A 27,649-nucleotide genomic window follows, 5' to 3' on the forward strand; every position below is an offset into this window, starting at 1 on the left:
AAATAAGCCCAGACATTTTACGAGGTTAAATAACCGTCTCGGCTCACGGTTCAGTGATAACAACTGCTGGAGCTGCAGGAATTCCCGCTTGGTCAGCACTCAAGACGCCATGCGAGGTCACACTCCCCCTCCAGTGAAATGTGGCGTGGAAAAACAATGCTTGAATTGGGTTCGTCTTTGATTCTTGGTTGAATATCAAAGTCTTTATGTTTTGTCTCACTATACAGTTTGCCTCACAGGCAGCATGAACTCCTGAAAACAGATTAAAAAGTTGTTTGGACACTATTTAAGGGTGTGTTTAGACTGGGAAAAACATTTCTTCCGAACAGAGTTAGCTTAATTTGGTCCAAATTGACTCCTTAACCTTTGGTTTTTATTCAGACTGTCGTTTAGTGGACTTTCCTGTTCCGGACTTAAGCTTGTAAACAAACCTCCTAGATGTCGTTTTAATGAGCCCGCATTTATCCAACCACATGTCAAAGAGTTGCTGTGTCTCATCGTTGTGGTGTTATGACATTGTTTTCAGAGAATTCTATTAGGGACTACAAGGTAGCTTTTAGGACGACGTCACAGCGGCGCCGGCCGTGTGCCGCGTAAAAACAAATAGAAAAGCAAGAAAGAAGCGTTTTAAAGTTAAAATGAATGTTCTCACAAGTGAGGAGTTGGATCCGTTTTACTCTTTGATGAGATGACAATTTTTGCTTGTTCGGCACATCGGGTGCCCACCGGCTACAGTGGCCATTTTGGTTCACCCAAAGGACGGATTGTATTCAGACGAGAATCACCGAAGATCAGACCAAACCAGGACCAGAGAGCGGTTCCTGGTCACGGGTGAATTTAGACTGAAAATGTGTTCCAAACTATCAGGGGAAACGAATTCTAGTTCACTTTAGCCAACCAAATGTGTGTTACTGAAAATCCATAAATTACGCCGTAAATGTTAAAAAAATGACCTCAGACATCTCACAGCTGAGGCTCTGTGCCCTTCAGGGGGCGCTGTTCTTTATCGGTGAAGTACCCTAAAAATATTGAATAAGACTATAGAATATTTCAGATCTACATGTTCAAATGTGGGCGTGGTCGACCTCATGACCCCGAGGTCCGTCCACCCTGATGATGCTATAGTCCGGGTGAATTTTTTTATTCTGATTGGCTGCTGGGTGTGCATTAAAAAGGAATAATCCAAACTGATGATTTAAAAAAGAAGTCCCGGTCACCTAGCCTAAATGTTCTGTATCACTGCGCCGGCTTTTTTAAAACAAACGTTATCTTCATCATCTGGACAAAAACAAGCGGGAAGAGGTGAACTTTCTCTCTGAACTGATGCTTTATTTAAGCCATCGTGACCATCAGCATATAATAATAATGCACACTTCGTCGGCCTTTAACCCTTATTTAAGGCTGTTCTCCCCTCCGTCAGCTCCACGTCTGGATGTGGAGGTCTGAATAAAAAGTTCTGCTCTGTTAGATGGAGTTGCAGTTTAAGGAAATCATTCATAAATGGGATTAATCTGATTTGAATCAGATTACTTCAGGATTAAAAACATAAAAACTGCTTTGGTTTTTTAAACTTGTTTCCTAAACTAATTTTCAACTTTAACGAACAGTAAACGAATGAAGCGTTTTGCAGTGGAACTTGGCAGCATCAAGCTCATCCCAGCATGACGGCATTTGGTTTTAATAAGGACCCAAAGGTTTGACATTCATGTTTCATGAGTAAAAAGGAGCTGCAAGAGCAAAAGCTGAAAGTGCTCGGGGCGCTCTGCCGGATTAGCTGATCTGATTCTGTGTCTGAGGCTAAAAGCCAGATGACATCCTCGGGAATTCCCTCCCTATGAAAATTTAAAGATGCCCCGAAACCGCAGAGGTCTGGCTGATGAAAGCATCTGACAGTGAGGTACCCAGGGCCTTTCTGGGGCTAACAGGAGGTCAACCATGCATGTTGGAGGCACTGTGCCGCCGTGGCTCTCCTCTCTGGGTGATAATCCAGCATACGACTAAGAAAGTCTGAGAATCCAGAAGCTCCCTGAAGCAGGAAGTGGTATTTCTCCACCAAAACATCGTAAAGGCTCCAGAACCTGAGTGGACCGACACGGAGAAGATCACCTGCAACACAAGAACGGGACTGTCATGTGACAAAAAAACAAAACAAAGAAGGTTAAACGGATTAGAGACTCACCTCTGAGGCTGAAATAATCTGCAGAATATTTACCAGAGAAGGCAACAACTGGAGGGATTTTACCCAGCAACCCCACAATCTGAGCGATGTGGTCTGCAGGGAGGGATGCAGAGGGTCAGCAGTGGCAGCAGTGTAATCAGACTTTGCTGCAGTACACCCACCTTCCTCCAGGGAGACGGCTTCGCCGGCTTTGGGCCGGAACAGGGAGTCTCCGGTGACCAGCTCGAAGGCCTGGGAGACGTCAGAGGAACGTTCAGAATCTACGCCGCGAGAACTTTGAACTCGAACCGGAGAGTTCAAACTCTGTCATTACAGCGCTTTAAGGGCATCGCAAAAACACATAATCTCACCTCTCATTTCCCCCTCTATTAGAATTTATGAAAGATCTTTTGTTTTTGATTATTTGTAAAAATTCAAAGAAATAAAGAAATTTTAAAAATGAATATTAAAGAACAACAAGTTTGAAAGTCAACATACATTTATTTATTTATCATTTTTAGAGAGATTTAGCTCAAATGTGTCATTTTACTTTGTGATTATTTTGGTCAAGAAATAATGGACAATTGAAATGCAGTAAAGATGTTTGGTGGAAAACCTACCTCTAGATATAAACTCTTTTTCTTTGGTAAAACATGCATGTTAAAAGACATGTTAAATTTCCAGAGCAATATACCTAAACGTGAAAGTTTTTAGTTCATTTTAATATTTCATTTAGTCTCAAAATACCTGACAGCATATATATTTGTTAGAAATCTTGAATAATTCTAGTAGTTCTGTTCTATTGACAGATATTTTTAAATGATAAATATGTAAAAACATTGACAGTTATGTTTTTGTAGAGCGGGTACATTTTTCATTCTGAAAAATGGAGATGAGGTAATGACTTTTCAAAGTAAAAGGAGTGGAAAACACTGACGTCGTTTCAAAACAGACCAGATTTTAAATCTAAGGGCTGCATTCTATCAGGCAGGAACTCTTAAACAGTATAAAATTCAAAAAGGCCTTAAATATTTACAATTTAAGCTAAAGTAAGCTAAAATTATTAACTCTGTAAAACAGCTGGGGATTAAAGAAAATTCTGCCTGTTGAAACAAATGAGAACTAAACTAAAGGTCTCGTTAGTTTTTATTTAATCACAGATTTTTTTCCTTATTTTTCAGTCCTGGAGCCGTTAATCAACGCTAGAAACATTAGCTTGAAATTGATGAGAAAAGAAGATTTCAATAGAATCTTCTTTAAATTAAAAAGGCAATCATCAGATCAGAATATTGGGGGAAACACAAAGAAAAAATCAGTTTTTCTTCTTCTCACCATGCAGGCTACGCTCCAGATGTCGGCAGGCGGGCCGCACTCAGAACCCAGCAGGACCTCCAGGGAGCGATACTGCCGGGTCTGGATCTCCTCACAGAAATGTTTGTACTGGTCCAGAGAAACAGGCAGAAATGTCTGCATAAAACATTTGACTCAAGAGGGAAAAGAAGAATTTAGATTTGGGAATTAGCTCAGGGATCTTCTCGTAGATTGTCACCAGTCCTTGACGTGAAATCTATTGCTGCCAGAATCTATTTTTTGATTCCAAATGTGTAAAAAGAAGAAAAAAGCCTTTTCAGACAAAAAAATATGGGATTTTTTTCTAAATGGATGTAGGACAAAGTAGAAAATTGGTCATTTTACCTGTGATTTTATATCATCCATGTTATGAGTGAATTCATATCAATCCAGTGTTCTGTTTATTTTCCACAGCATTCCTGTTCTTTTGCCTCATAATAAAACCCCTTTTTTTTGGTTTTACCATTAATACATTTCTCTTAGCCCTTGTGCTAACCTATGGGGTCCAGATGACCCTTCCATTGAGGTGTTCTCCCTACCATGACAAAGGTGGATAAAGGTGGAAAGATTTCATGTAATCCATGGACACCAGTGAAGATCACAAATCATTGAAGAAAGAAGGGTAAACACACTGTCTAGTGGGTCTAGATGACCCAACCCCAATGTTAAAGTGCCTAGGACAGCACAAGGGTTACAGATACAAGAGAAAGATGAAGAGGCGAGACAGTGAAGCAGATGGAATCTGAGAGTTCTAGTCTTAACAGTCGCCGTCTACTGACTTAACGAGCTTAAATATGGGTTATATTCAAATGCAGCAACAACAAAAAAATAAGTTATCAATATAAAAGCGCTTTCAATGTTATTGGAATAGAAGGACTAAAAAACTCACAAACACTTATTGAATGGTTTGAAAATGCCATTAGAAGGAAAAAGGTCCAATACGGCAGAGGAATCGTGACCTTTGCTGAAATTTTTCAAGAGTTTAAAGCTTTTACCATTTATTTTCAATGAATTTAAAAAATAAAGAGAAAAAAACAAAGAGAAGCAGAAAAGAAGCACCAGCTGAGCACTTTAAAGGTCAGACTGGTTGAGTCAGCCGAACGTGCAAAAAAGTCCAAACGAGTCGGAAAAGTCCCCAAGATGGAGAAAAGGGATGCTCTGTGTCCTCTTACATCCCAGAATACCCTGAAGAGGGTTTATCCTCAACCTGGATGAGAAAATCTTCCAGGATGTGGCGGGAATACTCACCACCCAGCAGGAACTCCCCAGGTCAGCAATCTTCACCGTTACCTCCTTTAAGCTGCGGGAGGCGAACTGCTCCTTTTCTAGGAGAAACAAACAGGAGATCACTTGTCTTTAAGACTTTTCTCACAAATCAGAAATAAAAAGGTTCATGAACGTTCATGTGTTGTTTCGTCAACATGTGTTGACCTTTTGTTTGCCCTTCCATCTGTGTGCATTACTGGTTACCATGGTGACAGCAGCTAAAATAGCAAAGAAACTTCCGTGTGAGGCTCTCCTGTGTATGGGGGAAGAGAACCTGTGGTTCTGGCCTTCATCTCGGCTGATAAGCGGCAGAGGCTGCTGCTCCCTGCTGGTGACGGGAGGGACTGCGGCTGCAGGCACAGCAGGATGTTCTCGGGTTTGATGTCCGTGTGGATGATTTTGCAGCGAGCGTGCAGATGGTCGAGGCCCCGCAGAACCTGCAGAGAAACACAACAGTGGAGGCGGGGGTTGGTACGGGGTGCTCAGGTGTTTCTGACTGTTGGCATTAGCAGGATGGAGTTCAAGGTTGTGGAACAGGATGCAGAAGGAATCAGCTGCCCTGAGTTCCAGAACTTCCATTAGTTCTTTCCTTGCAGCTGGGGAAAGGTCACGCGAGAAGCCTGACCTGATTTATTGCAGAAATGATGTATGCGGAGCTTTAACTCATCTGCCGTGCGACCCACCTGAGAGAGGATCTGTTTGACCCACGGCCGCGGGAGTCCCGGATTCCCACAACACAACTGCCAGCTTCTCAGATCGGGTCCCAGCAGCTCCAGAACCAGACATATGTCTGATCAGCAGGAGTCAAGGTCATGTTCCCTAACTTGCCTGCCAGCAACTCCTCATCAGACCACAGCAAGGAGACTTTTTGCAAGGAAAGGCAGTTCCTAAAAGGAATACGGACCCCGTTGACCCCAACGACCTTGAACTCATCCGCCAGCTGCACGATGGCGGGGTGACGAGTCGCAGGACCGCTGGCCCGGGGAGGAACATTAGAGAGGTGAGAAGAAGGGAGGAAAAAACCAGGAAGAAGGAGGTTGTGCTTTAGTGTTTGCATGTTAAAAGGAGAGAAAGGGGGAGAAATGGGGTCAAGGAGCTGCAAAGAAAACTGTGGCATTTGCAGAAAGTGTGAGGTCAAGGAGGGGAGGCAGCAGCCGCTTACACATCGCAGCAGAGCCGTCTCATCCTGTCCCGCCTGGGAGAAGCCAGCTCCGCTCTTCAGCACCTTCACGGCCACACGCTGACCCGACCTGCCAACGCCAACTCTGATCAGGGCTTCTGCACGCTCCAGGGCGGCGTCCAGCATGTGCTGAGCATCCTAAGCCGCCATCATGTGGAAGAGCCAACCCGAGCCACAGAATTCCCTTTGTCTGTTTCACTCCATCAGCGAAGTAAAGACTCCAGTTTGAGCCAAGATTTCCTCCATTTAAAGAGGGTAACCCCATAACTTCCTGTCTGGTTAGAAAGAAAAGTAAATGGAGCCAGCAGGTGGCTGGTTACACATGTAAATAAGTTTTAACAGCTTCCAGTTATAAAAGACCCACTCTGATGAAAAAGAGTGGAGTTTTTCTGATTATGAAGAACATTTATAAAGAAAATGAATCATAAAACTGCATTTTCTGAGTATTTCTTTATTCAAATCATGAAGCAGTTTGTAGTTATGTACAAACTACAATCGATGGGGGACAAGCCCCCTCCCTGCAGCATTCTGATGCATCTACCTATAGACAAATAGATCCAAGAACGTCTTTGTTGGAATCTGGATCCTAACTGTACGTCTGCATAGCTCCGTTACTGCTCGCCAGAGCTGAAGGCCTCTTGTGTTGGAAAGCTTTTACTACAACACTAAGGGGTTATGCAAATTAAGGAAAAAGCTGCTAATTTGAGTAGGTCATGATTTTAAACTCCAACCCCCAAAGATCACAGCCCAACCACAGCTCCACCCCTTCCCCCCAAACACTACACTACCGGCCATCCACTAATAGGCGGCTGTGCTGCAGCGGTAGGGCGCTCGACCTCCGATCGGAAGACTGCGGGTTCGATTCTCGATTTGCCCGCCCATGTGTCGAAGTGTCATTGGGCAAGACACTGAACCCTACCTTGCCTCTGGTGGAAGTGCTTGTCAGCGGAGCCGCCATCAGTGTGTGAACGGTTTGTGACTGTAAAGCGCCGCGGTGCCCTCCCCACCTTGCAGAAAAGAGGGTGAGCCCCAGCAGGCCCCGGCAAGGTGGCCCCCAGGCCTGTCCCATGCACTCACACACATTCTTCTGGTTGACCCCCGGTGGGGGTATCTGTGTGTAGATACCTGAGATCGCTGCAGAGCCACACAGTGGAGAAGAAACCCCAGCCGAGCTTCGACACCACCCGGTATCTTCTGTTGAAGGTGTCACCGATCCGGACAGGATGGTACCCTCCTGCAGAGACCGGAAGCGATTTAGTGGATGTCAGAGTCCAGTCCTGTGGCAGTAGAGGGGGTCAGAGTTTCTCACAGTTCATCCTAAACTCAAAGAGCATAACTGCTTTTCCTCCAAGCTCAGATCCAGTTCCAGCATCTGTTTCTTTCAGAAGCCTTCAGCCCTGAGCTATCATTCAGATTTCTGATGGATTCATTTGGTTTTTCTACCTTTACAGACTTCACAGCATGAAAGTATCAAACTTCAGACCATTCTCCTGAAGCGTCTTTTGTCTGTTGGTGGTCTTCTTTCCACAACAATACTCTCGGGGGTCTTCAGAGTCCCGGATCTCCAATGGGTCAGGATGCTCGTGGTTTCCGAGAGCCCTGAAAAGAACAGCCGCTCCATCTTCAGCCCTACAAATCGTACAGGAGGCCGCTTGAATCATCGATTAATCATCAAATGAAATCATTACTTATTCAAGGTAAAATAAAAATGTAACTAAGGCTTTTAACTTTTTTCTATCATAAATGATCTAAGATACATTTCTTTAACCCTTGTGCTATCTTAGATGACCCCCCCCCACCCTTCCATTGACGTGTTCTCCCTACCATGACAAAGGTGGATAAAGGTGGAAAGATTTCATGTAATCCATGGACACCAGTGAAGATCACAAATCATTGAAGAAAAAAGGTTCAGAGCACTGTCTAGTGGGTCTAGATGACCCAACTCCCAATGTTAAAGTGCCTAGGATAGAACAAGGGTTACATGTGATATCAGACAATAGCATACCTCATGCTAATTCATTTAGCCCTCTCTGCCTCTTTAGATCTTCCTCAGGGTCTTCAGCCCTCTTCACATCTCTAAGCTCTTGTTTACACACCTTCTCCATCACCTTCTTTACTGATTTATATTATTTTATTTATTTCAAACACAAAATGTTTAATATAGAAAGATAAAACAAAGCAGTGTGCTTGAAAAGGAGTGGTTAGAAAAGAAAAAATCTTGATCCCACCCATTTTTACAACATCTTATGTTGTGCATATTTCTCTTTACATCCTCACTAATCATCATGCAAAGCTTGCAGAAATAACTAAATGTCTTTTACCTCGATCCTCTGTGAGGACTTCACTGGATCATCTGCAGATTTGCTCTGTTCAAAATCTGCTTTGTGTTTGCACAACCTGCTTGCTTTTCTCTTTTACCTGCCATCTTTAGGCAATGATCTTTGAGGACCACCAGGCTGCACAATCAAGTCTGCAGCAGATCCAAATGATGCTGAACCTCCATTTTTTCAATCCTGCACACTCCAAGGTTCAAATCCCTGAGGTTCCTGAGAGCCGACGTTCGTCTTACGGAGCCTCTGAACCTGAACTCTCCACTCAGCTCAACTCTCCATCACAACTGTTTTGATTAAACTTGTTCAACTTCACCACGTGTAACAACAAAAATCAGTTCAAAACAACAAGACGTCTTTTAAAAATGTGCCAGCATCTCCTGAAAATAACTTCTCGACCAAACTCCCCCCGCGTGTGGAAACTTGTCTTGGCTCAAAGGGCGTCGAAAATGACACCATTTCTGAGCCTGCTGCAAATCATGTCACTGTCGTCCTCACTGTCGCAACCGGAGACCTCTGCAGCCCAGCTGTCAGGGCTTCTGCTCCGGTGACGGCACGGCTGAAGAGGTCACGGCAGGCCCGAAAATAATGTTGACAGGCCGGCCTTTTTATTTCACATGTATATGGATCTCTGCAGGCCTAAAGAACAGCTGAGCATCGGCCGTTTTCTGCGTAATGCTACACAACAGCGATAAAAAGATCTCTCAGTGGCTGAAATGTCCTCAGCGTGCATTATTGGTGCTAAAAATAGCTGCCGACTTGCTGGACAAAAAAGGAGATGCTTTTATTTTGGGCGTTCATGCAAAAGTGCAAGGTCAGATAGGAGCTTTTGTTCTGATGGAAGAACAATGGCGTCTTGCTCCCAGTGTTTTATGCATCTCTGGCTACACAAAAAGGCATTTCATAAATCTTTCTGACAAAAAGCAAAGGTCTCCTACTCACTTCGGATGCTGCTGAGCTGATCTCTGAGCGGCGCTGGAGCCCCCCTGCATTGTCTTCTGCTCTCCACCTGCTGGATGTCAACTTTTCAGAAAAAAACCAAAAACAAAAAAAGCTTCAGCTGCAGCATCAAACACGTCTGATTCCTCCGTCGGGTTTTGGTCCCACAGTTTCTTCATCTGGTGGCATCCGAGGTGAGAAAGCCTCAGCAGTGGTCAGGGGCCCCGACGTGGCGCCAGCAGATGGTCGCAGCTCAGCTTTTCTACCTCTTTGAAGTCGCTCATCCAGCCCTTGTGAACAGGATCCCTGACCTCCAAGGCCGTTGTAACGGACGAGTGTTGGAACCGGAACCTCATTTGGGAGAATCTTACGGGAGCCTGAGTCTCTGCTCGCTGTTAGAGACACATAGCTGTTGACACCCCCCCATCTGTTGGGCTGATACGCCTCAGCAGAGGGGGCAGACGAGATGAAACAGTTGAAGGGTGTGGAATGAGACAGCACAGACCACCTGACCTTATGGTTACTTGAAAGTTATGGCGTGGCACCTCCTGTCGCAGATGTTTCGGGTTTTAATGTCGGATCAGGAGCGTCTCAGATTTGACTGATTCACATCAACTGCAGGAGAAAATCAAACCCAATTAACCGACTGAAATGATCAAAGGATAGAATGGATGTAATACCACAAACCTGATAAAAGTTGTCTAAAAAAGCAATCTGAGTGATTTTTAAAGCGCTCCTAGTCGTCTTTTGCCAAATAAAAGAAAAACCTGTTTTGTTTTCTAGGACATAGTTTCTGCGGAGCAGCAGGAGTTCGTCAGAAATTCTCCTCTGGATTGTGGGCGGGACTGTTGGTATGGATCAACCCCACCCCCCCTTCCCCTCACCGCTGATGAGAGCTCAGAGCAGGAAGCCTGCGGCCCACCCAGTGAATTTTTTGCCATCATTTTTCAAACAGCGTTGTTCCTTTTGCTCCTGATTCCCAACGATTTGAAGAAAGTCATACTCAGAAATACACATTTGAGCTAAATTTTCTTTACATGTGTCCTCCATCATCAGAAAAATGCTACATGTGTGATTTTTCCTGCGGATTATCAGTGAAATTCATGTTTGCTGTTTAGGAGCTGCAACACCAAAACAAAGACGGTCAGTGTGAGACATTTCTCTGGTCCAAGCTGCAGCTGGCTGTGTTTAGACTCCTCCCACAGGAGAGGCGAGCGCGTGTGGGGAGACGCATCAAAGCAGCACCTGCATGGATGTGGATCAGTGTGTTACTGGGATAAGCCATTGGAACAGGACCCGCTTCCTCTGCTGCTCCGTTAGGAAGCTGCTGAGTGAGACAGATGCAGAGCAATGGCGCTGCGCTGGTGATGAAGGCGCTGTGCTGGTGATGAAGGCGCTGCTCAAATGACCAGATCCAGCAGAAGATCCAGGGAACAACAACCAGCCAGAATACAGACGCCGCACTGACAGGTGAAGAAATCCTTTCATTGCAGAAATGTTCTCAAAAAATGTGCAAAAATATAAGTTAACGTCCACTTGCAGTGGTTTTTTTTAAGGCACTCGGTTTTCTTCTCACAGTGCAAAAACAGGGTAATTGGTATCTCTAAAAGGTCTATAGGTGTGCACATGCGTGTAAGTGTGTGGCCCTGCGACAGACTGGTGAACCCCGCCTTCCCCAACAGTGGCTGGGAGGCTCCAGCAACCCCATGGCCCTGCAGGTAGATGGATAGATGGATGGAGAGGTGGGTGGATGGATGGTATCTTTATAATAGTCCAGATCAGCTTTTCTTGTTCTGTTGGATATTCAATTAAAAACAGTGTCTGCTTTTGAATCAACTTTTATTTGTCATGACTTTTGTCACCTTTAAATGTGACCATTGTGGGTTTTTGAAGTGGTCTAGGCCAGAGACTGCCACACGAATCACCTCTGTACCTTCATCTTTCAACTGGTGTGACCTTTGAGTGACCTTCTCAGCCAACATGGCTATCACAGTGCAGGGGATGGACCATAGGAACAATCTTTTTCAGCTGACCCCAGCAAAAAATCATGTCTGTCTGGATACTTCCTTCCTTGGAGACCAGGCCTTTTAGGAAGCCACATCCACTTTGTAGAGAAAATATCTACAAATGTGGAGTCATTTTCAGGTCAATGGCTGAAGGACATTTAGGGTACGTGTCATCGATTGCTCGTTACCCCCCCTAGTCTTCACCTATTGCAGGGGTCAGCAACCAGCGGCTCCGGAGCCGCATGCCGCTCTTTCCTCCCTGTGCTGCGGCTCTCTATGGTTTGGTAAAATAACGATCACGTCCTCAGATTGTCGTGGTGCCTTTAACACCGTTGGGCAGTGCCAGCGGCCAGGAGGAAAGAGAGCAGCGTGAGAACGCGGAGGGGGCGTGTCTGCAGCTGTGAACGCCGACCAAAGTCCTTTTTAGGATGGAAAGTTCTTCTAAAAAGACAGTCAGTGGTGATCACGTAGGGGGCACATGAACGCCCCCCCAAAGCCTTTTTCCCCCTAGACTAAAACCACCATTTCCACGTAAAATGTATTACATTTGCATTAGAGCGCTCCCACTCTGCTGTCACCTTACTGCTATGATGACCGTATGTTGCACTGTCTGTCCAGAACACGCTGGAGGGAGGGGGGGTTTGCATGCCGGGGAAAAGAACTAGGAGCTGCAGGTGTGAACAGGTAGAGAGGCGGGGGCGGGGCTTAGACTCACTGCTTATGATTCCAGACAAACTAACAGCTTCTTCCTAATAACAATAGTTGTCATCCTTAAAATAATATACTTTATTGGGTTTACTGGATTTAAAAAAAAAATTTGAAAGGAGTCTGCATCAAAGTGAATTTGTTTCCATCTTCTCATTCATCTTATCTTTGGTGTCGGACAGACAGAAAAGTCTGTTCAAGGTTGTGGAAAATGGACAAAAGATCAAAGGAAACATCACGCTCATAAAGGATTAAAATAAATACTTAAATAAATATCCTGATAGCATTTTGAATCAATACAAATATCGCAAAATGAACTACCACGATATATTGGCGAAACGATTTTTTCCAACACCCGTAGTGTTGTGGCTCCCTGTGCTTTCGTTTCTGTGGGAAACTGATCCAAACGGCTCTTTGACTGGTAAACGTTACCGACCCCTGACCTATTGACTTGGCAAAGCTGCAGTCCCCGCACTCTAAAAGTTTGAAAACACTTTCACCAACATTTCATCAAAACTCAAAGGAAGCTCAAAGCTGCCGGCATCGCGGCCTTTGACAGGTGAACTTTTGTAGAAGCTCACTCCACGCAACTTTGGCAGTTTAAAAGATGGGGGCGTTTTCCCAGGGTCAAAGGTCAGGCAAACTCACGTAAAACCTGGAGACGATTTGTATCGAACTTTGATAACAGTTAAAGTAGTCCAATACGTGTCTGGCGCTAAAGGGTGAAAGAAGTCTTTTTCACTGAAGTTTGTGAAGAGTTTTCATGCCTGACATGAGGATCAAAAGTAACCCGACATCCATTTACATGCTTTTCCTGCTCTGTGGGCTGGAGTTATTATTAGCATTTTTTGGATAATGTATGATCAAACTTTACCAAAAAAGTTGGTTTTTTTCCCATTCCTCTCATCGTAAACTTTTTCTCCACTGACCTTTAAAAAGCACAGTACAGGTTTGGTGTAAACAATGGTGAAAACCTGTTTTAAATTATGAAAAGACAAAACATTTAGTTGCTGATGACAATCTGGATGTCGCATTGGTTGAACTTCCTGCTTCCTGATGAAAAACAAAAGGTCTAAGGTCACCACAGTTCATGGAGCGCTTTATTGCATCACAGTAAGCTGCTGTTAGGCTCATCCTATCCGTTAGACGACGCTACAGTTTACCAGGAACAGCGTTTATCTACAGAGCAAACAGACGTGCAAGCATCCTATGTGCGACGGCAAAAAATAGAAAGTCATTAATGTACAAGTTACGCAAGACATCTGCGAATCTTCCAACAATATTTAAAATGTCAAACATGAAAAGTCAAAAAAACTGTGATTAAAAAAATGTTGAAGTGGAAATAGAAAGAAAATGTAACTCTGACCAACAGGGGGCGCTGGAACAAAACAACCAATAGTCTCTGATCAAATAAATAAACAATAAATTAAAATTGCAAAACAATCAAAAGAAGCTCCAGTGTGGCGTTTTAGAGCAGCAGCTACATTTCAGTTAACGGTGAGGAGGTTTTTTTGTGCTTCAGAGCGAATATGAAAAATAAAAAAACGGTAAAAGTCGACAAAAACATTTGTAAAAAAGCACAAATATAAGAAATGTGTCACATCTTTTCCTTTGTAATCAGGTGTTTCCGTCCACCCACACCTGATAAAAACTGGGACGGATATTAATGAATCTGATCTCAAAGAGGTTCTGATTATTGTTTTGGGTAAATATGTGGGGGAAAAACAGGAAGTTTATTCAAAGATAAGCAAAGACGATTCACGTCAGCTGTAGTCACCATCAGAGGAAAGGAGACTTTTAGATCAACGTAAACAAGAATGCAAGTAAGACAGAAGCAGGTTTGTGCGAGTCTGTAAGACTTCAAAGTCCATGACTGTCCACGCTAAAGCCCAAACACTGAGGATGGACGTTTGGAATCACGGCAGGAATGCTCTGCTCCGGTTTTAGTCTGGAAATCCATCTCAACAGGAAAAGCCAACTTTCTTCACGCTGAAGAACGGAACATGAGGGATCCAACCATCTCCTCGGGTCTTCCCTCAGTCTGTGAAGCAGACAGAAATCCCAGTTTTTTTTTTTCCTCCGTCGCTCCTAGGATGAAGTCAAGAGAGCGTCCTCTGCTGGGGGACAGTTCTCCGAACTGGGGGACAGAGCTCTGAGGGTCATAGGTCGGTCACCTTGTTTTCCACAGCGGCAGCGATCTGCTGGAGCCGGTAACCCAGCTGCATCTTCTGAGCCGTGCAGTCCTCCTCCAGAGCCGTGATGATCTGAAAGGAGGACGGCGGTGACGCCATTGAGGAAAGAAGGAAACGTGACTGTGTGTAAAGAAAAAAAAATCCCACTTTCCAAAACATTTCCATGTTTCCGGAATCAGCTGCAGGAATCTTCTACTGCCCGAACAGAATGAGACACAGAAGAGGAAGAACACTTTCTCTGCACAAATCATTGTCTTTTTTGTTGACATAACTTTTCTGCTCTCAGAATCGTTGCTTTCACGCTGTCACTAACTTAAAACAGCTGTTTTTGTAACCGTCTTTGTACCGTTTGGACACCAAAGTGAAGTTTTGTCACAGGTTTGGTGACGTCAATGAGAGCGAGCTTTAAGCGGCGTTCACACCCAATGCAATTCGTGGGTGGAGTCTAAAACCAAGACGAAGGAGAGTCTGAACTAAAATAAAAAAGCTCCTCTAATTTTATTCTTATTTTTTCCTCCTTATACTAATGTTGGACAGCAAGTTGTCAAACTGGGTCCTAGTGAGACAGAAGTATGGTGAAAGTGGCCGTCATTCGGAGCAGCAGATGGCGAGGCTCACCGAACCGGGAGAGTCTCTGAATGATCTCAAGAACCCAGACGTGATTACCGATGCTTATGTAGAGCTCTTCAAAATAAAATACGTTCCATCTGCAAACTTAATCCATGTCTTTTATTCATTGCACATGAGATATAGAAATGCATGCATGCTTCCGTGTGGCGGTGAGGCAGAAGATTTTTGACGGTAGCTCCTCCTACGCGCGTCTGGAGTGTCAAGTTTCTGAACGTTTTTGGACAGACAGCGAATTTGACGCATGTCCAAACGAAGGCGGAGATATTTTCTGACAAGCGAATCGTGTTTGGTGTGAAAGCAGCATTAGAGACACTTCAGAATAATAGCAATGATAAAAGGATAATAAGAAATTAAAATAACCCTCTTAATGTTTTTATTAGTCTGACAGTGGAAGAAATGCAGGATTATTTAAAGAAAACAAACTTTGACTGTAAACTTGACTTTCCTGGACCCAAAGTAGACGTCTTTATTTATTCCTGAAGATAGTCACAACTCTGTCCTTTCAAAATAAAGCTGTTCCAGCTTTTTGTTTTTTTTTTTGAAAATGTTTGTATTTTTCAGGGGTCAGCAGACGTAAAGTACCCCAGCCTTTTGGGGTTCATTCACCTTGTTGGGTCGCCGTAAGAAGCGTAGATGATGCAAAAATCCCCACTACCAGCAGCTCAGTGGTCTGGCGGCCTGAGACTGAAAGGTTTTGGGTTCAAATCCACGGTGGGGCCAAACAAGACTAATATTACTACGATATTCAGATATAGAGATCAAAGGTGTAATGACTGATGGGACTCAGTGTCTGAATTGTTAACTGACGTCTTAAGTTCTTCTGTTATCAGACACGGTTAAGAAGTCAATTTACATTTGTTTTTTGTTTTTTAATGAGCTTGTGTGGATTTCATTACTGCTTCTGTTATTTTGATTTTGATTTTATATGAATTGGTTTATTTCAAGCAATCAAATAGAAATAATACACAAAAGCAATACAATCATCAGTTATACATTCATACAATAACTAATCAAACTTAGGATAATTAGACATATTAATAAATATTGCTTGAAAGGGAGTGGAAGGAAGTGAACTTATATAATCCCACCCCGTTATACTGTAACCATTTTATTACATGATTTATCAATATCCGGTTCATAACTTTTATCAGACAGAATTAAAAATCTTGAAGTATCAATAAAGCACATGACAAAGATGAATTACTTAATTATTATGTAAAAAATAACTTTAAAAAAAATCAACATGGCAATGAAGTATCCAAAATATATGCAAATTATGTTACTTATAAAAGTCATTAATATGATTAAAAATAATACTATATCAGTAAAATAGACATAACACTGTTTCAGAAATGTTCATAGCAAAATTTGATCAAGTATCAAAAGTTAAAAATATATGCAAAATTATGTTAAACACTGACCTGATCGTAGTATTTGTTGATGTACTTGTAGAGTTCGTTTAGCGCCACAAGGCAGTTGACCTCCGGTGCGTAATTCTGTTTCGGGAGAAAAAGAAAGTAAAACGTTTTTGTCTGACTTCTGGGTATTTATCCCAGCCGAGTACGGTGGCGGAGCGGCTTACACGAGAGAGCTCCGCCAGAGCCGAGTTCATCTCCTGATCGCTGGCAGAGATGGTCTGACGGATGTCGGTGTAGTACCTGGAGACACAGGGGAAGGGCTTCAAAAAACTACAAAGTCGCAATTCAGTTTCCTCCAAACCCAAATTCTGTTTCATCTTCATCTGTGCATCATTTCATAACCTTTAAGGGAGAACATAGGAAAGATTACAGCCTGATACTATTTTATCAAATGCAAGAGAAACTGCAAACATTTTTAGTTTGATTCACACCAAAAGAAAAGTTGGAAAGTATGAAAACTAAAGCAACATTTTCCTACACATGATGTGCTTTAGGGTTAAGACACTGGAAGTAGATGAAAAAAAACAGTTAAGACAAAGAAAATACAAGGTTAGTCTAAAATTTAAGTCACGAGCAGCAATGTATGGCCTGCAGGAGCTACCCGCCCCCATTGCCCCTTTTTGACCCTCCCTCACTGGCTGAGCGACTGCTAACCGCCCCCCACCCTGTTCTGAACCCCTTGTGACAAATTCATTAAAAGACTAAACACATTTTTCAAAATAGCGGTTTTCCTGTTGGTTTCATCTCCATAGCAACCATGTTGTCTTTTTGGTCACCTGGGGGTGAAGAACAGGAATAAGTAATTTTTTTTTTTTTTTTAAAGTGTGGTTTTTGAAGAATCGGCTAAAGTATATTATTTGCATTTCCATGGCAACAGAGGTGTTTTGGTAACCACGCCCAAATTCCTAATATATTCCTATTATATCATTTTGTTTAGCTTCATGTATTACATTTTTACGATTAGCTGGTTAAAAATGTGCAAACAACAGGGGAACGCCACTTTTGCTAGCTCGCTATGCTAAAAACACCCTTAAAAATCTTTTGAGAAACTTTTAAACCACAGTATCTTTCCAATGATCCTGAAGGAGTTAGGAGGCGACTGAAATTCCCTAGAGGAGTTGAAATTTGTATCCAGGGATTTTTTTTTATTGGAGATGGCAGCTTCTTTCCGAGGTCAAAGATCAACAAAACTTTCATTGTCTTCTTTTCCGACACTCTGGGGAAATGTGAAAGTCGCCAAATTTCACACATTGCCACAACATGACCGCTAAGCCATAGGTCATGTGGCCATCCCATAGTACTCTTAAAGCTTCCTTTGGATATCCCTGATATACGAGTTGTGGTCCTTCAGTCCAGGACTGCTGCAGCACATTTTAGAGTAAAAAACTAAAAACAAAACTCATTCAAATGATTTATTGTTTTGTTCATTTTCTCTGTCGTTTGTGTTTTCTATGAAAAACTGAAAACAAGCCAATGCTCGTGAGTTTAGGGGCTGGAAGAGTTGGTGGCGAGTCCTGTACCCACCCACCCCCCACCCCACCCCAGGCAGAGTTCAAGCATCTGATCTAAACGTTTTCATTTCTGATAAACGAGGAATTTGTTTGTAAAGACTAAAAAAAACAGAAGGGTTTTCTGCCTCATCGGGGCAGACGGCGCCGCTTAACGTGCAGCTGACGGTGGCGAGTGCAGCCGTCTGCTCACAGACTATCCATGCGTGGAAGCCCGCCGGCCTCCGTCTACCTTCTGTCTGTCGCTAGCAGATGTCCTCTCCTCGCTCAATCCCCCCCTCTCCACAGAGTTTCTATGCTGAGGTCACCGTGGCGACTGGCTGCCGTTTTCTTACCTCTCCACCATCTGTTTGTAGCGTGGGATGTCTCTGGCGTACAGCAACTTGTTGATGGGAGAATCCTGTTGGAGGAGGAAGCGAGAAGCAGGTAGTGAGAACCCGGAACGTGACGTAGATTCGCTGTGGCGCGGCCGCGGCTCTGCGGCGCTGAGCTCACCCGGCCCAGCTTGTGGTCGGCGATGGTGCAGGAGTCCATAAACGTCTGCGCGATGACGGACAGGACGGCGTCCACGTGGTCCGACGTCTGCACGTCAAAGATGAACTGAGGGTTCTTCAGGATGTTGATCCAGAACCGCAGGGGTAAACTGAGGAGGAGAGGGTCTGGATTTTACTGCTTAAACGTTTTAAGGAGTAAGTATACAACTTTATTCTTGGAAAATGTTGACTTTTTTCTCATAATTTTACAGCTTTATTCATATATGTTTGTTTCTTTTTCTTCCTGTGAGCTGCTGTTACCTGTTGGTCTTCCAGATGTGGATGGTCTCCGCGTCCGTGATGCCGTGCTGCTGAGCCTGCTCGTCCAACAGGTCAAAAAAGTATTTGACGGCCAGCGGCACGGGGCGGCTGGTGCTGAGGATGGCGGTGAACAGGTCGTCCACGAACTTCTGCAGCGTTCCCTGAGAGCAACCACACAAAAAAACAACAAAAAAAAACGTTTGAGTTGTAGGGCCTGTTGCCATGGCAACGCAAAAAGCCAGGTTCGGCTGTGGCTTTTGAGAGTTTACGATGGAAAACTCAGGTTGCGCCGCTTTAAACAGGGACCTGTTTACACACAAGGCTTTCGAAATCCCACAGCAGAGGCATTCCTGCTTCACACACAATATCCTAATGGAAGGCACCATGCATTATGGGTAACGCACTTCCAAATCCCACAGGCGCTTTATGAGCAGCGATCAGCCCCACAGATTAAGTAGACGGTTTTCCCCTCCGTTTAAAGTGCTCCTTCCAAACAGATGCTCAGGAGGAAGTGACACGCTCTGCGCCTCAGCTGCAGCCATGCGGAAACTTTCATGTGCTCAAACGCGCTGCAGCACTTTACAGGTAACTGCGTTTAAGAGTCTGCTTTCTAAGTGGATAGGTCACGGGAAATAATATTTTACACATTTTAGATCATGCAGATGCACCTTAAAGACTTTTTTTATTTTTTATTAAAAGCGCGATTGATATTCAGATCATCGGTCGAAATGTTGAAGAAACACAACAGTTTAAATAGCAAAAGCAAAAAAAGTTTGACCTCCCGTCCAGGGCAAACTGGGGGCAAAAGAGGAATCTCACATCCACTATCATTGTAAAAGTCAGAGTTTATTTGAAATCTGTGGTCAGAACCTTTCTTCTAATGTTTATTGTTTTATTATCTAAACCCTCGACTCTTTTTATCCTCCCTTCACTCACCTCTTTTGTGTACGCAGAGGTGGGCGGAGCAAATTCAGGTCAATATTCCCTTTCAGCCTTTATTTTTATTTTCTAACCAGTTCTGTCCAGCAGCTAAGCAAACAGAGCTGAGGGGTTCCTGTGTAATACACATGTTACTGTGGGGGTTTCTTACAGCACCTCCTGACACTTGAGGTGTATATTTAGATAAATCCTTCTTGTATTTGAGGCTAAACTTTGTTTTTATAACATTCGTGTGCATTCCTGTGTGGACCGAGCAGAAGAGAGAGGGAGGGAGGGTAAAAAAAACCTTAACCTTCATTTCTGCACCAATCTCTGTGTATCTTCCATTGACCGTATATGAGAACTGGACTGAGTGATTCCTCGCTCCTCGCATTGCAAACAGGAAGTACCTGCTGGCTCCAAAAGCCTTCTTTAGAGAACTAAACAGCTGTTGTTTATCAGAATAACCATTCTTGCTCTGTTACCTTTTTTTAACAAGTTCTTGATAAACCTACCGTATTTTCCGGACTATAAGTCGCACCGGAGTATAAGTCGCACCAGCCCAAAAATGCATTATAAAGTAGAAAAAAACACAGATAAGTCGCACTGGACTATGAGTCGCATTTTAACTTTCACAACCTTATATGACACAATCATAGCAGACTGTTTATCTAATAATTTCACAGTAATTTTTTCTCAAACTTATTTATTTATGCCTTTCATGAAGCATCATTGGCCAACTAACACTCTGTTTTCATCCTGTATTTGTAGAAACAGTTTTCACTTTTATTGCATTTCTGAATCTATGAAATCATTGGAAAATAGAATATTATGTTGTTAGCCTTCAAGATCTTACTGTAAAAAAAGGTTTGCTGATTCTCTAAATCACTTAACATCCTCTTAACACTTAACATACCTCATACATCAAATTGACCCAGAAACATCATCTCTGTTCCCCACAAATGAACATAACAAGAGGGTTAACAATGTATTTATTTCAATTTATTTCTAATATAAGTCGCTGCGGAGTATAAGTCGCACCCCTTGCCAAACTATGAAAAAAAGTGCGACTTATAGTCCGGAAAATACGGTATTTTTTTTTTTTGTTGATTTTTTCTGTAGTGTAAATTATTCCAATTATAAACTGACTAATCAGGTGCCTTAATAAAAATAGGTGGAGCCTACTGGCCCCCACGTAGAACGTTTAAAACCTTTGATTGACAGGTTGGCGTCCATATAGGAAAAACAGGCAGCTGAATAAACTTAATTTGGTTGGAGGAGTAAGTAAGGCCATTTCTATGCAGGGCGTCCCCCTCAGTCCAGTTCTCAGATACAGTCTGTGGCCGTGTTTTTCAACCTTTGTTGAGCCACTGCACACTTTCTCCTTGACAAAAATCCCGCGGCTCACCAGCATCCAAAAATTAAAAAAGGAGAAACTTGAAGCCTGTATTGATCTAGAGTCCCTCTGCAATCTTATGTGCATTTTTGTGATAATTGTGGCAGAAAAAGTTGCAGCTGTTTTATCTGAAAGTTGTAATAAAAGTTAAGTTTGTAATCAGTAATAATTTTTAACTAAATTGTTTGAATTTTTACCCTGGTAGTTGTCTTTTCCTCCAGTTTATTAACATGCAAATTTATGTAACCTCACAAAAAAACAAATATATTCTTTCTAAATAGTGATTTATTTATTTTGTCAATGTTGGTGCAAAAGCAGCTGGAATTTTTGAACAATTATATGACCACAACATGTTTGATACATTTTACACAAAAAGACTAACATTATATTCATGTTTTCTGTAGCTACACAAAAAGTGAACATGTTGAAGTTTTATTAGTTTGTCTTTTGTCTTAAACGAAAATTAAGTTTTTGGAAAACTTTAACAAAAATGTTTTATTTCTTTTTAGACGATTAAATTGTTTGAATTTAGTTTCATTGTGTCTGTTGGCCACTTCACCTTAATCCTGTTTCTTAAATGTTGTCATTACTTCTTAAATTGAACATCTAAAATAATCCAGATGTTATCAGAAAAGTGTTTCAGTTAGAAAGATGACTTCGACCAAACTCTGGGATGTTTGGCTGTTCATAAACACAAATCTGGAAGGAGAACGAAACTGTTGACGTCTGATTTCATCAAGAAGATTTGTGTTCGTTGTGGTTTCAAGACGTTTAACGGGAAACACTCATTGTACGCTGAGACGCTGACACTTTAACCTGATGCATCATGGGAGATGTAGTGCAGAAACTCACACCGATGCCAGAAAGACTTTCTTCTCTGAGCTTCATTGTTTTGTTCACTTGTTCCACGGTCTGATACCGGATTCTGTGGAAAGCTACACCGCTAAAGACGAACTTTAGCTGGTATCTTTGTTGGAACTGAGAGACTTTATGAGGAGAATCGGAACAAGGAAGTGAAGACTTTAACCACTTCTGATTGGTCAGACTGAATACGTTTGATTAAGCCTCCAAGAATGATTGGTGGAGACAGTTAAAGGGGCGGGACTTTTCCAAAAAACAGAGCTGAAGCTGCGGCTAAATCGCGGTACCGTGTGACCAAAATGTCTTTAATGGAATCAAATAGACACAAAGAAAAAAGGATTTTTTGATCTTTCATATTCCTAACCTCTCAGTGTTTTATCAGGGTTTGTTTGGATGAACACAGAGCTGATATCCTGGAGATGGGAAAATGTTTTTAGAACACGGAATGGGTCATTTCCCACGGCACACTGGTTGAAAAACACTGGTCTATGGTACCTTCCTGACTCAATAAGGTGATTTTTGGTTTGGAAAGTTCCCAGCAAAGACTGTTTTACTGTTCTGAGCCGTTTCACATGTTTACAGTCAAAATCCAGGATGCGGGTGGGTTTTTTTTACCTTCATGGAGAGCAGACGGGTCAGGTAGATCTCCGGGATGGCCTTGGCTCTCTCCCCGCCGCGCTCCCTCATGCTGCCTCTCCTGTGTTTCTGCATCTCAGGCTCCTCGCCGGCTTTCACAAGATGCCACAGTCGCACGCCTCCTTCATCCCCGTCGTCCAGCATGGGGGTCTCTGATGGGGGGGGGGGTGTTTGGGCAGAGTCATCTATTGTTCCTTATGAACATTTTTATCATAAAACAACTCGATTGGAATGGACCAGGTGTGTTAAAGTTCACAAACTTCAACCATCGCAGGTTTTAGTCGTATTTGGGAAAAGATTCCCAGTGAAACGCTGACCTCTACTGGCCATTCTATGTATGCAAACTTTTCTAAATTAAAAGAAAAGAAAAAAGGAATTATGAGTCTAAATATGAGAATCCACTTAGATGCAGTTTTATTCTAGATGCAGGGGGGGGGGGGGGGGGGGGTTTGCAGGTTAGGTTTCAGGTTATGTACCTTGCTCAAAGGTACTTTAGTAGGTATGGATAATAGAGGATCCCATCATTGCAGTCGGTACAAATCAAACTGAGAACCTTCTGCACACATTCTGCCTTTGATAACATCTGATTCAGAATTTTCCTTTTGTTTCTTTAGAAATAAATCGCTGAAACCCTCTTTGGATTCTATTTTCATTTAACGGTTAGCCTCTTCCTTTGTGTTATTATTATTGTCTGTTTTACGTGTTTTTCTGCCTTCTTTTCCTTAAGTGTTACTACTAGTCTCCATTTCCTGTCTTTTCCTAAGGTATTTCTGCATTTTTCACAATGGTTCAGATCTTTCCCCGTCACTAGGATTCCTTCTGCGTATGTCAGTGAAACATTCAGGAGTTAAACGGACGGCTGTGGCCGTGAATTCCTGGGACTCACTTTCTCCAGGCATGTAATCGTGGCTGTCATGGAGGAGGTGCTTGTTGTTCCTGGAGACCAGGGCCACCGTGGCTCCATCGGGGACCTGCATGCATCATTTCACAGGCTGCTTCAGAACTCTGCTGCTCCCGTCCCACTGACGGGAACTCCGGTGATGGTGGGAGCCCCACTGACCTTGTAGTGCTGCAGCGTGTTGAGGCGCTTCCAAGAACCTTGCAGTACGGATGTCAGGTCTTCATCTGACAGGATCAGGTGGCCTGCGACCCCTGCCCGCCACTCTGGAGGTCAAAGCATTTCTGTGACACCAACTCCAAAACAAAATAATTAAATGTCATCTTCAGACGCCACGACGTCATTTAGGCTGACCGAGGTTCAGCGAGTCGATGTGCGGGCGCTGAGAGTATGAAGTCCCCTTCCAGGTCTGTTCCAGGACCTTCTCCTTCACTTGGGTGATGGTGTCACAGTCCAGGACTTTAGCTGGAACCGTCTGCACTGTGGAGCCTCCGCTGGCATCTGCCGCCGGCATCACAACATTTAACGTCTGGACAAGTGAAAAAGAAAGAAATGAAGATGAAGCAGCAAAAACTAGCCAGATAATCGAATAAAAGGTCAATAAAACCACATGAATTTGTGTCACGGTCTCACCAGCGTGCGGTACTCCACGTCCTCTCGCAGCAGCCGGTTGTCGTTGAGCGTGTACTTGGCTTTTCCCGTCACCGCGTCGACGGGTCCCTTGTCCACCTGGTGCTTTATGGCCCTGAACAGCATGTAGAAGGACTCTCCTGCAGATTCCTGATCAGAAGAATTGATTCAGATTTCATTCCTCAATGTTCTTATTTCTCCATGTTTTAGGTCAACCTTTAAAGGTTTGAAAGACCTTTCAAGACTGAGATAAGTCTTTTGAAGGTCATTTAGTCATCTGGAGTGTCTCTACATCTTTTGGATAAATTTCCCCAGAATGAAGGCAGCCTCGGCCATCATGGCCTCGGCACGCTCCAGGGGGCAGATGATCACCTCAAACTCCTCTGATTATGGCGTCGGGTGCAGAAAACGTGCAGCGCACACACAAAATAAAGCGTCTAAGCAACTCAGACCCTGAAAGGCAGGCAGGTCAAGTTGTTGTTACTCACCCTCAGAAACGTGTAGAGACAGATGGACATCCAGTTGGTCAAAAGCTTCTCAACCACAGACTCAGTTCTGCAGGTTACAATTACAAGAATATAAACGGAAAGAGTCGGATGGGGGGGAACAGAAGCCAGTAGTTTTTCAAAAATAAGACTTTCTCCTGAACAAAAATGTTTGTGTGTGGCTCCAACTGTCCCACTGCTTCCCAGCATGAGCCCAAAAGCTGCTTCACCTTCTCAGCATCAGCTTGGGGTTCTTGGCCACGTATTGTTCCACCAGATCGTTCAGCAGCGTCTTCAGGATGTCTGTGAAGTACTCCAGCTTGCCGTGCAGGGCCACAGTGAGCAGCGATGCCACGTAGGCCCGGTCTCGGGGGGAAAAGGTGCGCTGGGCCTCCAGAGTGTGAATGAACTGGAGCAGCGGAGAAGATGTGAAGCAGAGCTGCTAAAAAAAATCCTCAACTCCATCCTGGAAATGGAAACTGACCTTGATGAGGAAGAGTTTGCTGTTGAGCAGGTTGGAGAGCTGGACCAGGCCCTGCTCCACGGTCTGCCGCCGGCTTTCTGGGATGTCTAGATCTCGTCTCAAGGGCGACTCCTGGTGGCCCGGGAAGAAGATGCGCTCTGCGTACGCTCTGTAGTCCAGGAAGGGGATCCCTGAACCGACCAAGTCGCTGGACATGTCCATCATCTCCGTCATCAGGTCTGAATAAAAAATAAAAACCTTTGTTGAACAAACTGCGAGAAGTAAGTCCTTCATTTTTAACCACTTCTTCTTCTTCAGGTGAGCACCTGTGAACTCCTTCTTGCAGCGGTCCCTAACGCTGGTCTCCAGGTTCTCCAGCTGGATCTGCACCTTCTTGTAGTCTCTCATGGCCTGTTTGCTCTTCCTCCTGACAGGTGGTGAAGATGCAAAGACAAGCTTAAAGCAGGGCGGTCCAACCGTTTTTTAAGAAGAGAACCATAAAGGGTGGGATCTGTGTTCTGTTCTGGTTTGGTCCAAAAAATATACTTCTGTTGTTGTTTTACACGCACCTAACAAACACATTTATGCATCACATCTAGAGAGCTCTCGCTATTTCGATCTAAACTCAATTAAAACTTGTTGTTTGTCAGATTCTGATTCCAAGCTGAGTGATGCTAAAGCATTTTGTTCAGAAATATGCCACACCGTTTACAGACAAAGCTCAGTTAAAGGCTGCATGTTAAAGCGGCTGAGTAAAGCGCAAAGCAGCAGAAAAAAAGGCTGACTAACAATAAAATCACAGCTAGTGCTGTAAAATCACCTTTCATGAGTACATTTTTGATAACACAAACTTAATATGCTAAATAAAACACCAAATAATCTTAATGAAGTGAAAAGCAGCCATATAAACATGTATATATCCTTTAATATTAACATGAAAGCTTCACTAATGTAAAGGTGCTCCCGAAAAGAAATCCTAACGTCAGAGAGTTCTACTATAAAAATGATTTCTCCATTAAATCAAGAAACAAAACTCAAAAACAGACATTCTGAGATGGCAGAAACAGGTAAACTCTTGTTGCCATGCAGTGAATCATTTATTATTTTAACTGTTTATGCAACATTAATGTAACAGATTCAGAATGCTGAGAAAAGCAGCTTTGTGCCAATCTGCAACATTTTATAATAGTTTACGTCCCCTCAGCATATGCAACACTGTCAAACCCTTCAAGTCTACATAAGGTTACAGTGACGTTACTTTAGGCTATGCAACATTTAACAATAGTTTATATTATGCTAGTTATGTTTGTTACGTTACTTTAGGCTATGCGACATTTTACGTTTGGTGAAAGCTGCTTTTCTCCGCAGAATTACGTTGGTTGTGTAAACGGTCAGAGTTACAGCTGTTAGAAAAAACAAATGTTCGTTTGCTGGCTAACGCCTTAAACGGTTAAAGAAACTTCCAAAAATATGAAAAGGGTCCCTTAAAAATATATAATAAATCTTAAAAACAATTCGATTCAAGAACTGGATGACAGAAGATCAAAGTATGAACTCAGAGCTGCAGGGCCTCCAGGTTTACCTGTAGATGAGGACGATGATGAGGACAATCAGAGCCACGATGGACGCTCCCACCCCCACTCCCACCTGAGCCTCCAGAGGAAACGTGGACTGAGGCTGGGTGTCGTACTGAACTCTGCCCAGGGAGAAGTTCAGGTTTCCCATCTTCACCTGAAACACACACAGTCTTCATCAGCGCTTTTAGCAGAGAGGAGGTGTGAAGGTGTTCCCTCCTCTGCCTCAGCTCACGGTGAACTCCGGCAGGCTGTCCATGCCGTCCTGCTTCCTGCTGGGCTGATGGGCCGGAGGTTCGCAGTACAAGTGGTTGTGGGTCAGGGTTTTCACCACACACAGGCCGTCGCCGATCCGAGCCTCCACCTCGTGCTTGAACATGGCCAGATCCAGGAACTCTCCCTGAGGAGGAGCAGAACCCCGTCAGACTCTCGCCAGCCGCAGAACCCGCAGAAAGGGCTACGACTCACCTCCACGGAGATGATGCTGCCCGGTTTGTGGTGGTACGGTTTGCTCTGGTCGTTCTGGTTGAGCGGGTGGAGCTTCGGGTCGGGCTCATAGCTGAACGCTCCGTTGCCTACAGTGCTGAAGTCAAAATGGAGGCTGTCCAGCAGGAAGTGAACCTTCACCCTGGCTCCCTGAGCCTCCGGCCCCACGGCGGGGGTCGGGCACAGGATGAGGGAGGAGCTGTTCACTGTGCAGCGAGATTCGTACTACAGACGACAAATGGTTATCAGGAGCGCCGAGGAGAAGGCGTAGAAGAAAACCAGCATCACATCTCTCACCTGTTTGACGTGACAGAGCGCCCCGTCTGGGCAGCCCGCCTCCGGAACGATCCGCCTCCATCTCTTCAGCGGACTCCGCTCCTCCCGCCCTCCGAGGATCCTCCTGCTGTCGCTCCTCTTCCTCCTTCTGGGAGGAAGAGCATCTGGGGGACTGAGGGTTACCCTCATTTTCGGCTCCTGGACCACATCCAGGTTCTGACCAGAGACTCGAATGATTCTGCCGCCTCTGCAGAGGAAAGCAGAGAGGACCTTGTTAACGTCACAAAGCAAAAGGGAAAAGGTCTTCACCGGTTTCTAAACGGTTCAAAGGAGCATAAACCTTTTAAACACCAGAACTCCTGACAGTCAAAGTCTTTTAGGAAATATTTTATAGATATTTAGAGGAAAACGGCAAAAATACATAAATCTTGAGAGATGCCACATATGTCCCGAAGAGGGCAGCGTAAACCAAAGTTGGAAAAACTGAAGTTTGGCTGAACATTCATCACCATTATTGGATTCTGCAGAGGAGCAAACTCAGCAAAAAGTG

At 43.8% G+C, this 27,649-nt stretch overlaps 2 protein-coding genes across 10 annotated transcripts in view; both read right to left on the minus strand.

Moving 5' to 3' along the window:
- Positions 1–1,316: 1,316 nt before the first annotated feature.
- Positions 1,317–9,787, minus strand: LOC101161885 (SRSF protein kinase 3). Of its 6 annotated transcripts, none has more exons than XM_020704423.2 (12): positions 9,227–9,787; positions 7,438–7,553; positions 7,080–7,188; positions 5,937–6,024; positions 5,675–5,816; positions 5,458–5,564; positions 5,049–5,211; positions 4,757–4,833; positions 3,491–3,598; positions 2,341–2,410; positions 2,180–2,272; positions 1,317–2,106 (listed from the first exon to the last, which is right to left on the minus strand). In XM_020704423.2, the coding sequence occupies exons 1-12, from the start codon at positions 9,274–9,276 to the stop codon at positions 1,919–1,921; spliced, it is 1,311 nt and encodes a 436-aa protein (XP_020560082.1). In that variant the 5' UTR covers positions 9,277–9,787; the 3' UTR covers positions 1,317–1,918. The 6 variants fall into 6 exon arrangements, with proteins under 6 accessions (XP_020560082.1, XP_011475018.1, XP_020560083.1 ...); XM_011476716.3 differs by having other exon boundaries at positions 7,438–7,583; positions 9,227–9,786; XM_020704424.2 differs by having other exon boundaries at positions 7,480–7,583; positions 9,227–9,785.
- Positions 9,788–13,007: 3,220 nt separating this feature from the next.
- LOC101162124 (plexin-B1) overlaps positions 13,008–27,649 on the minus strand; it is a 113,873-nt gene continuing 99,231 nt past the window's right edge. For all 4 annotated transcript variants that reach the window (XM_011476720.3, XM_011476719.3, XM_011476718.3 and 1 more), the window contains 20 exons: positions 27,121–27,346; positions 26,806–27,048; positions 26,573–26,737; positions 26,346–26,494; positions 25,090–25,190; positions 24,785–25,002; positions 24,531–24,709; positions 24,304–24,370; positions 23,819–23,965; positions 23,540–23,714; positions 23,348–23,451; positions 23,174–23,258; positions 22,267–22,439; positions 18,477–18,637; positions 18,178–18,325; positions 18,018–18,082; positions 16,339–16,414; positions 16,178–16,252; positions 14,109–14,198; positions 13,008–13,975 (listed from right to left, as the gene is read on the minus strand). In XM_011476720.3, coding sequence (XP_011475022.2) covers positions 13,919–13,975; positions 14,109–14,198; positions 16,178–16,252; positions 16,339–16,414; positions 18,018–18,082; positions 18,178–18,325; positions 18,477–18,637; positions 22,267–22,439; positions 23,174–23,258; positions 23,348–23,451; positions 23,540–23,714; positions 23,819–23,965; positions 24,304–24,370; positions 24,531–24,709; positions 24,785–25,002; positions 25,090–25,190; positions 26,346–26,494; positions 26,573–26,737; positions 26,806–27,048; positions 27,121–27,346 — 2,704 coding nt within the window. In that variant the 3' untranslated portion in view covers positions 13,008–13,918. The remainder of the gene's footprint in view (positions 13,976–14,108; positions 14,199–16,177; positions 16,253–16,338; positions 16,415–18,017; positions 18,083–18,177; positions 18,326–18,476; positions 18,638–22,266; positions 22,440–23,173; positions 23,259–23,347; positions 23,452–23,539; positions 23,715–23,818; positions 23,966–24,303; positions 24,371–24,530; positions 24,710–24,784; positions 25,003–25,089; positions 25,191–26,345; positions 26,495–26,572; positions 26,738–26,805; positions 27,049–27,120; positions 27,347–27,649) is intronic.

This window comes from Oryzias latipes, chromosome 7, assembly GCF_002234675.1.
Source record: "Oryzias latipes chromosome 7, ASM223467v1".
NCBI classification, from domain to species: domain Eukaryota; kingdom Metazoa; phylum Chordata; class Actinopteri; order Beloniformes; family Adrianichthyidae; genus Oryzias; species Oryzias latipes.

Bases quoted from the DNA above. Each gene is read 5' to 3' on its own strand.
- LOC101161885 (XM_011476716.3), bottom strand. From the start codon at position 9,276: ATGCAGGGGGGCTCCAGCGCCGCTCAGAGATCAGCTCAGCAGCATCCG. The intron at 4,834-5,048 runs GTTCTCTTCCCC...TGTTTCTCCTAG, and splicing joins GATGAAGGCCAGAACCACAG to AAAAGGAGCAGTTCGCCTCC. The intron at 2,411-3,490 runs GTGAGAAGAAGA...GACGTCTCCCAG, and splicing joins TCTGGAGCGTAGCCTGCATG to GCCTTCGAGCTGGTCACCGG.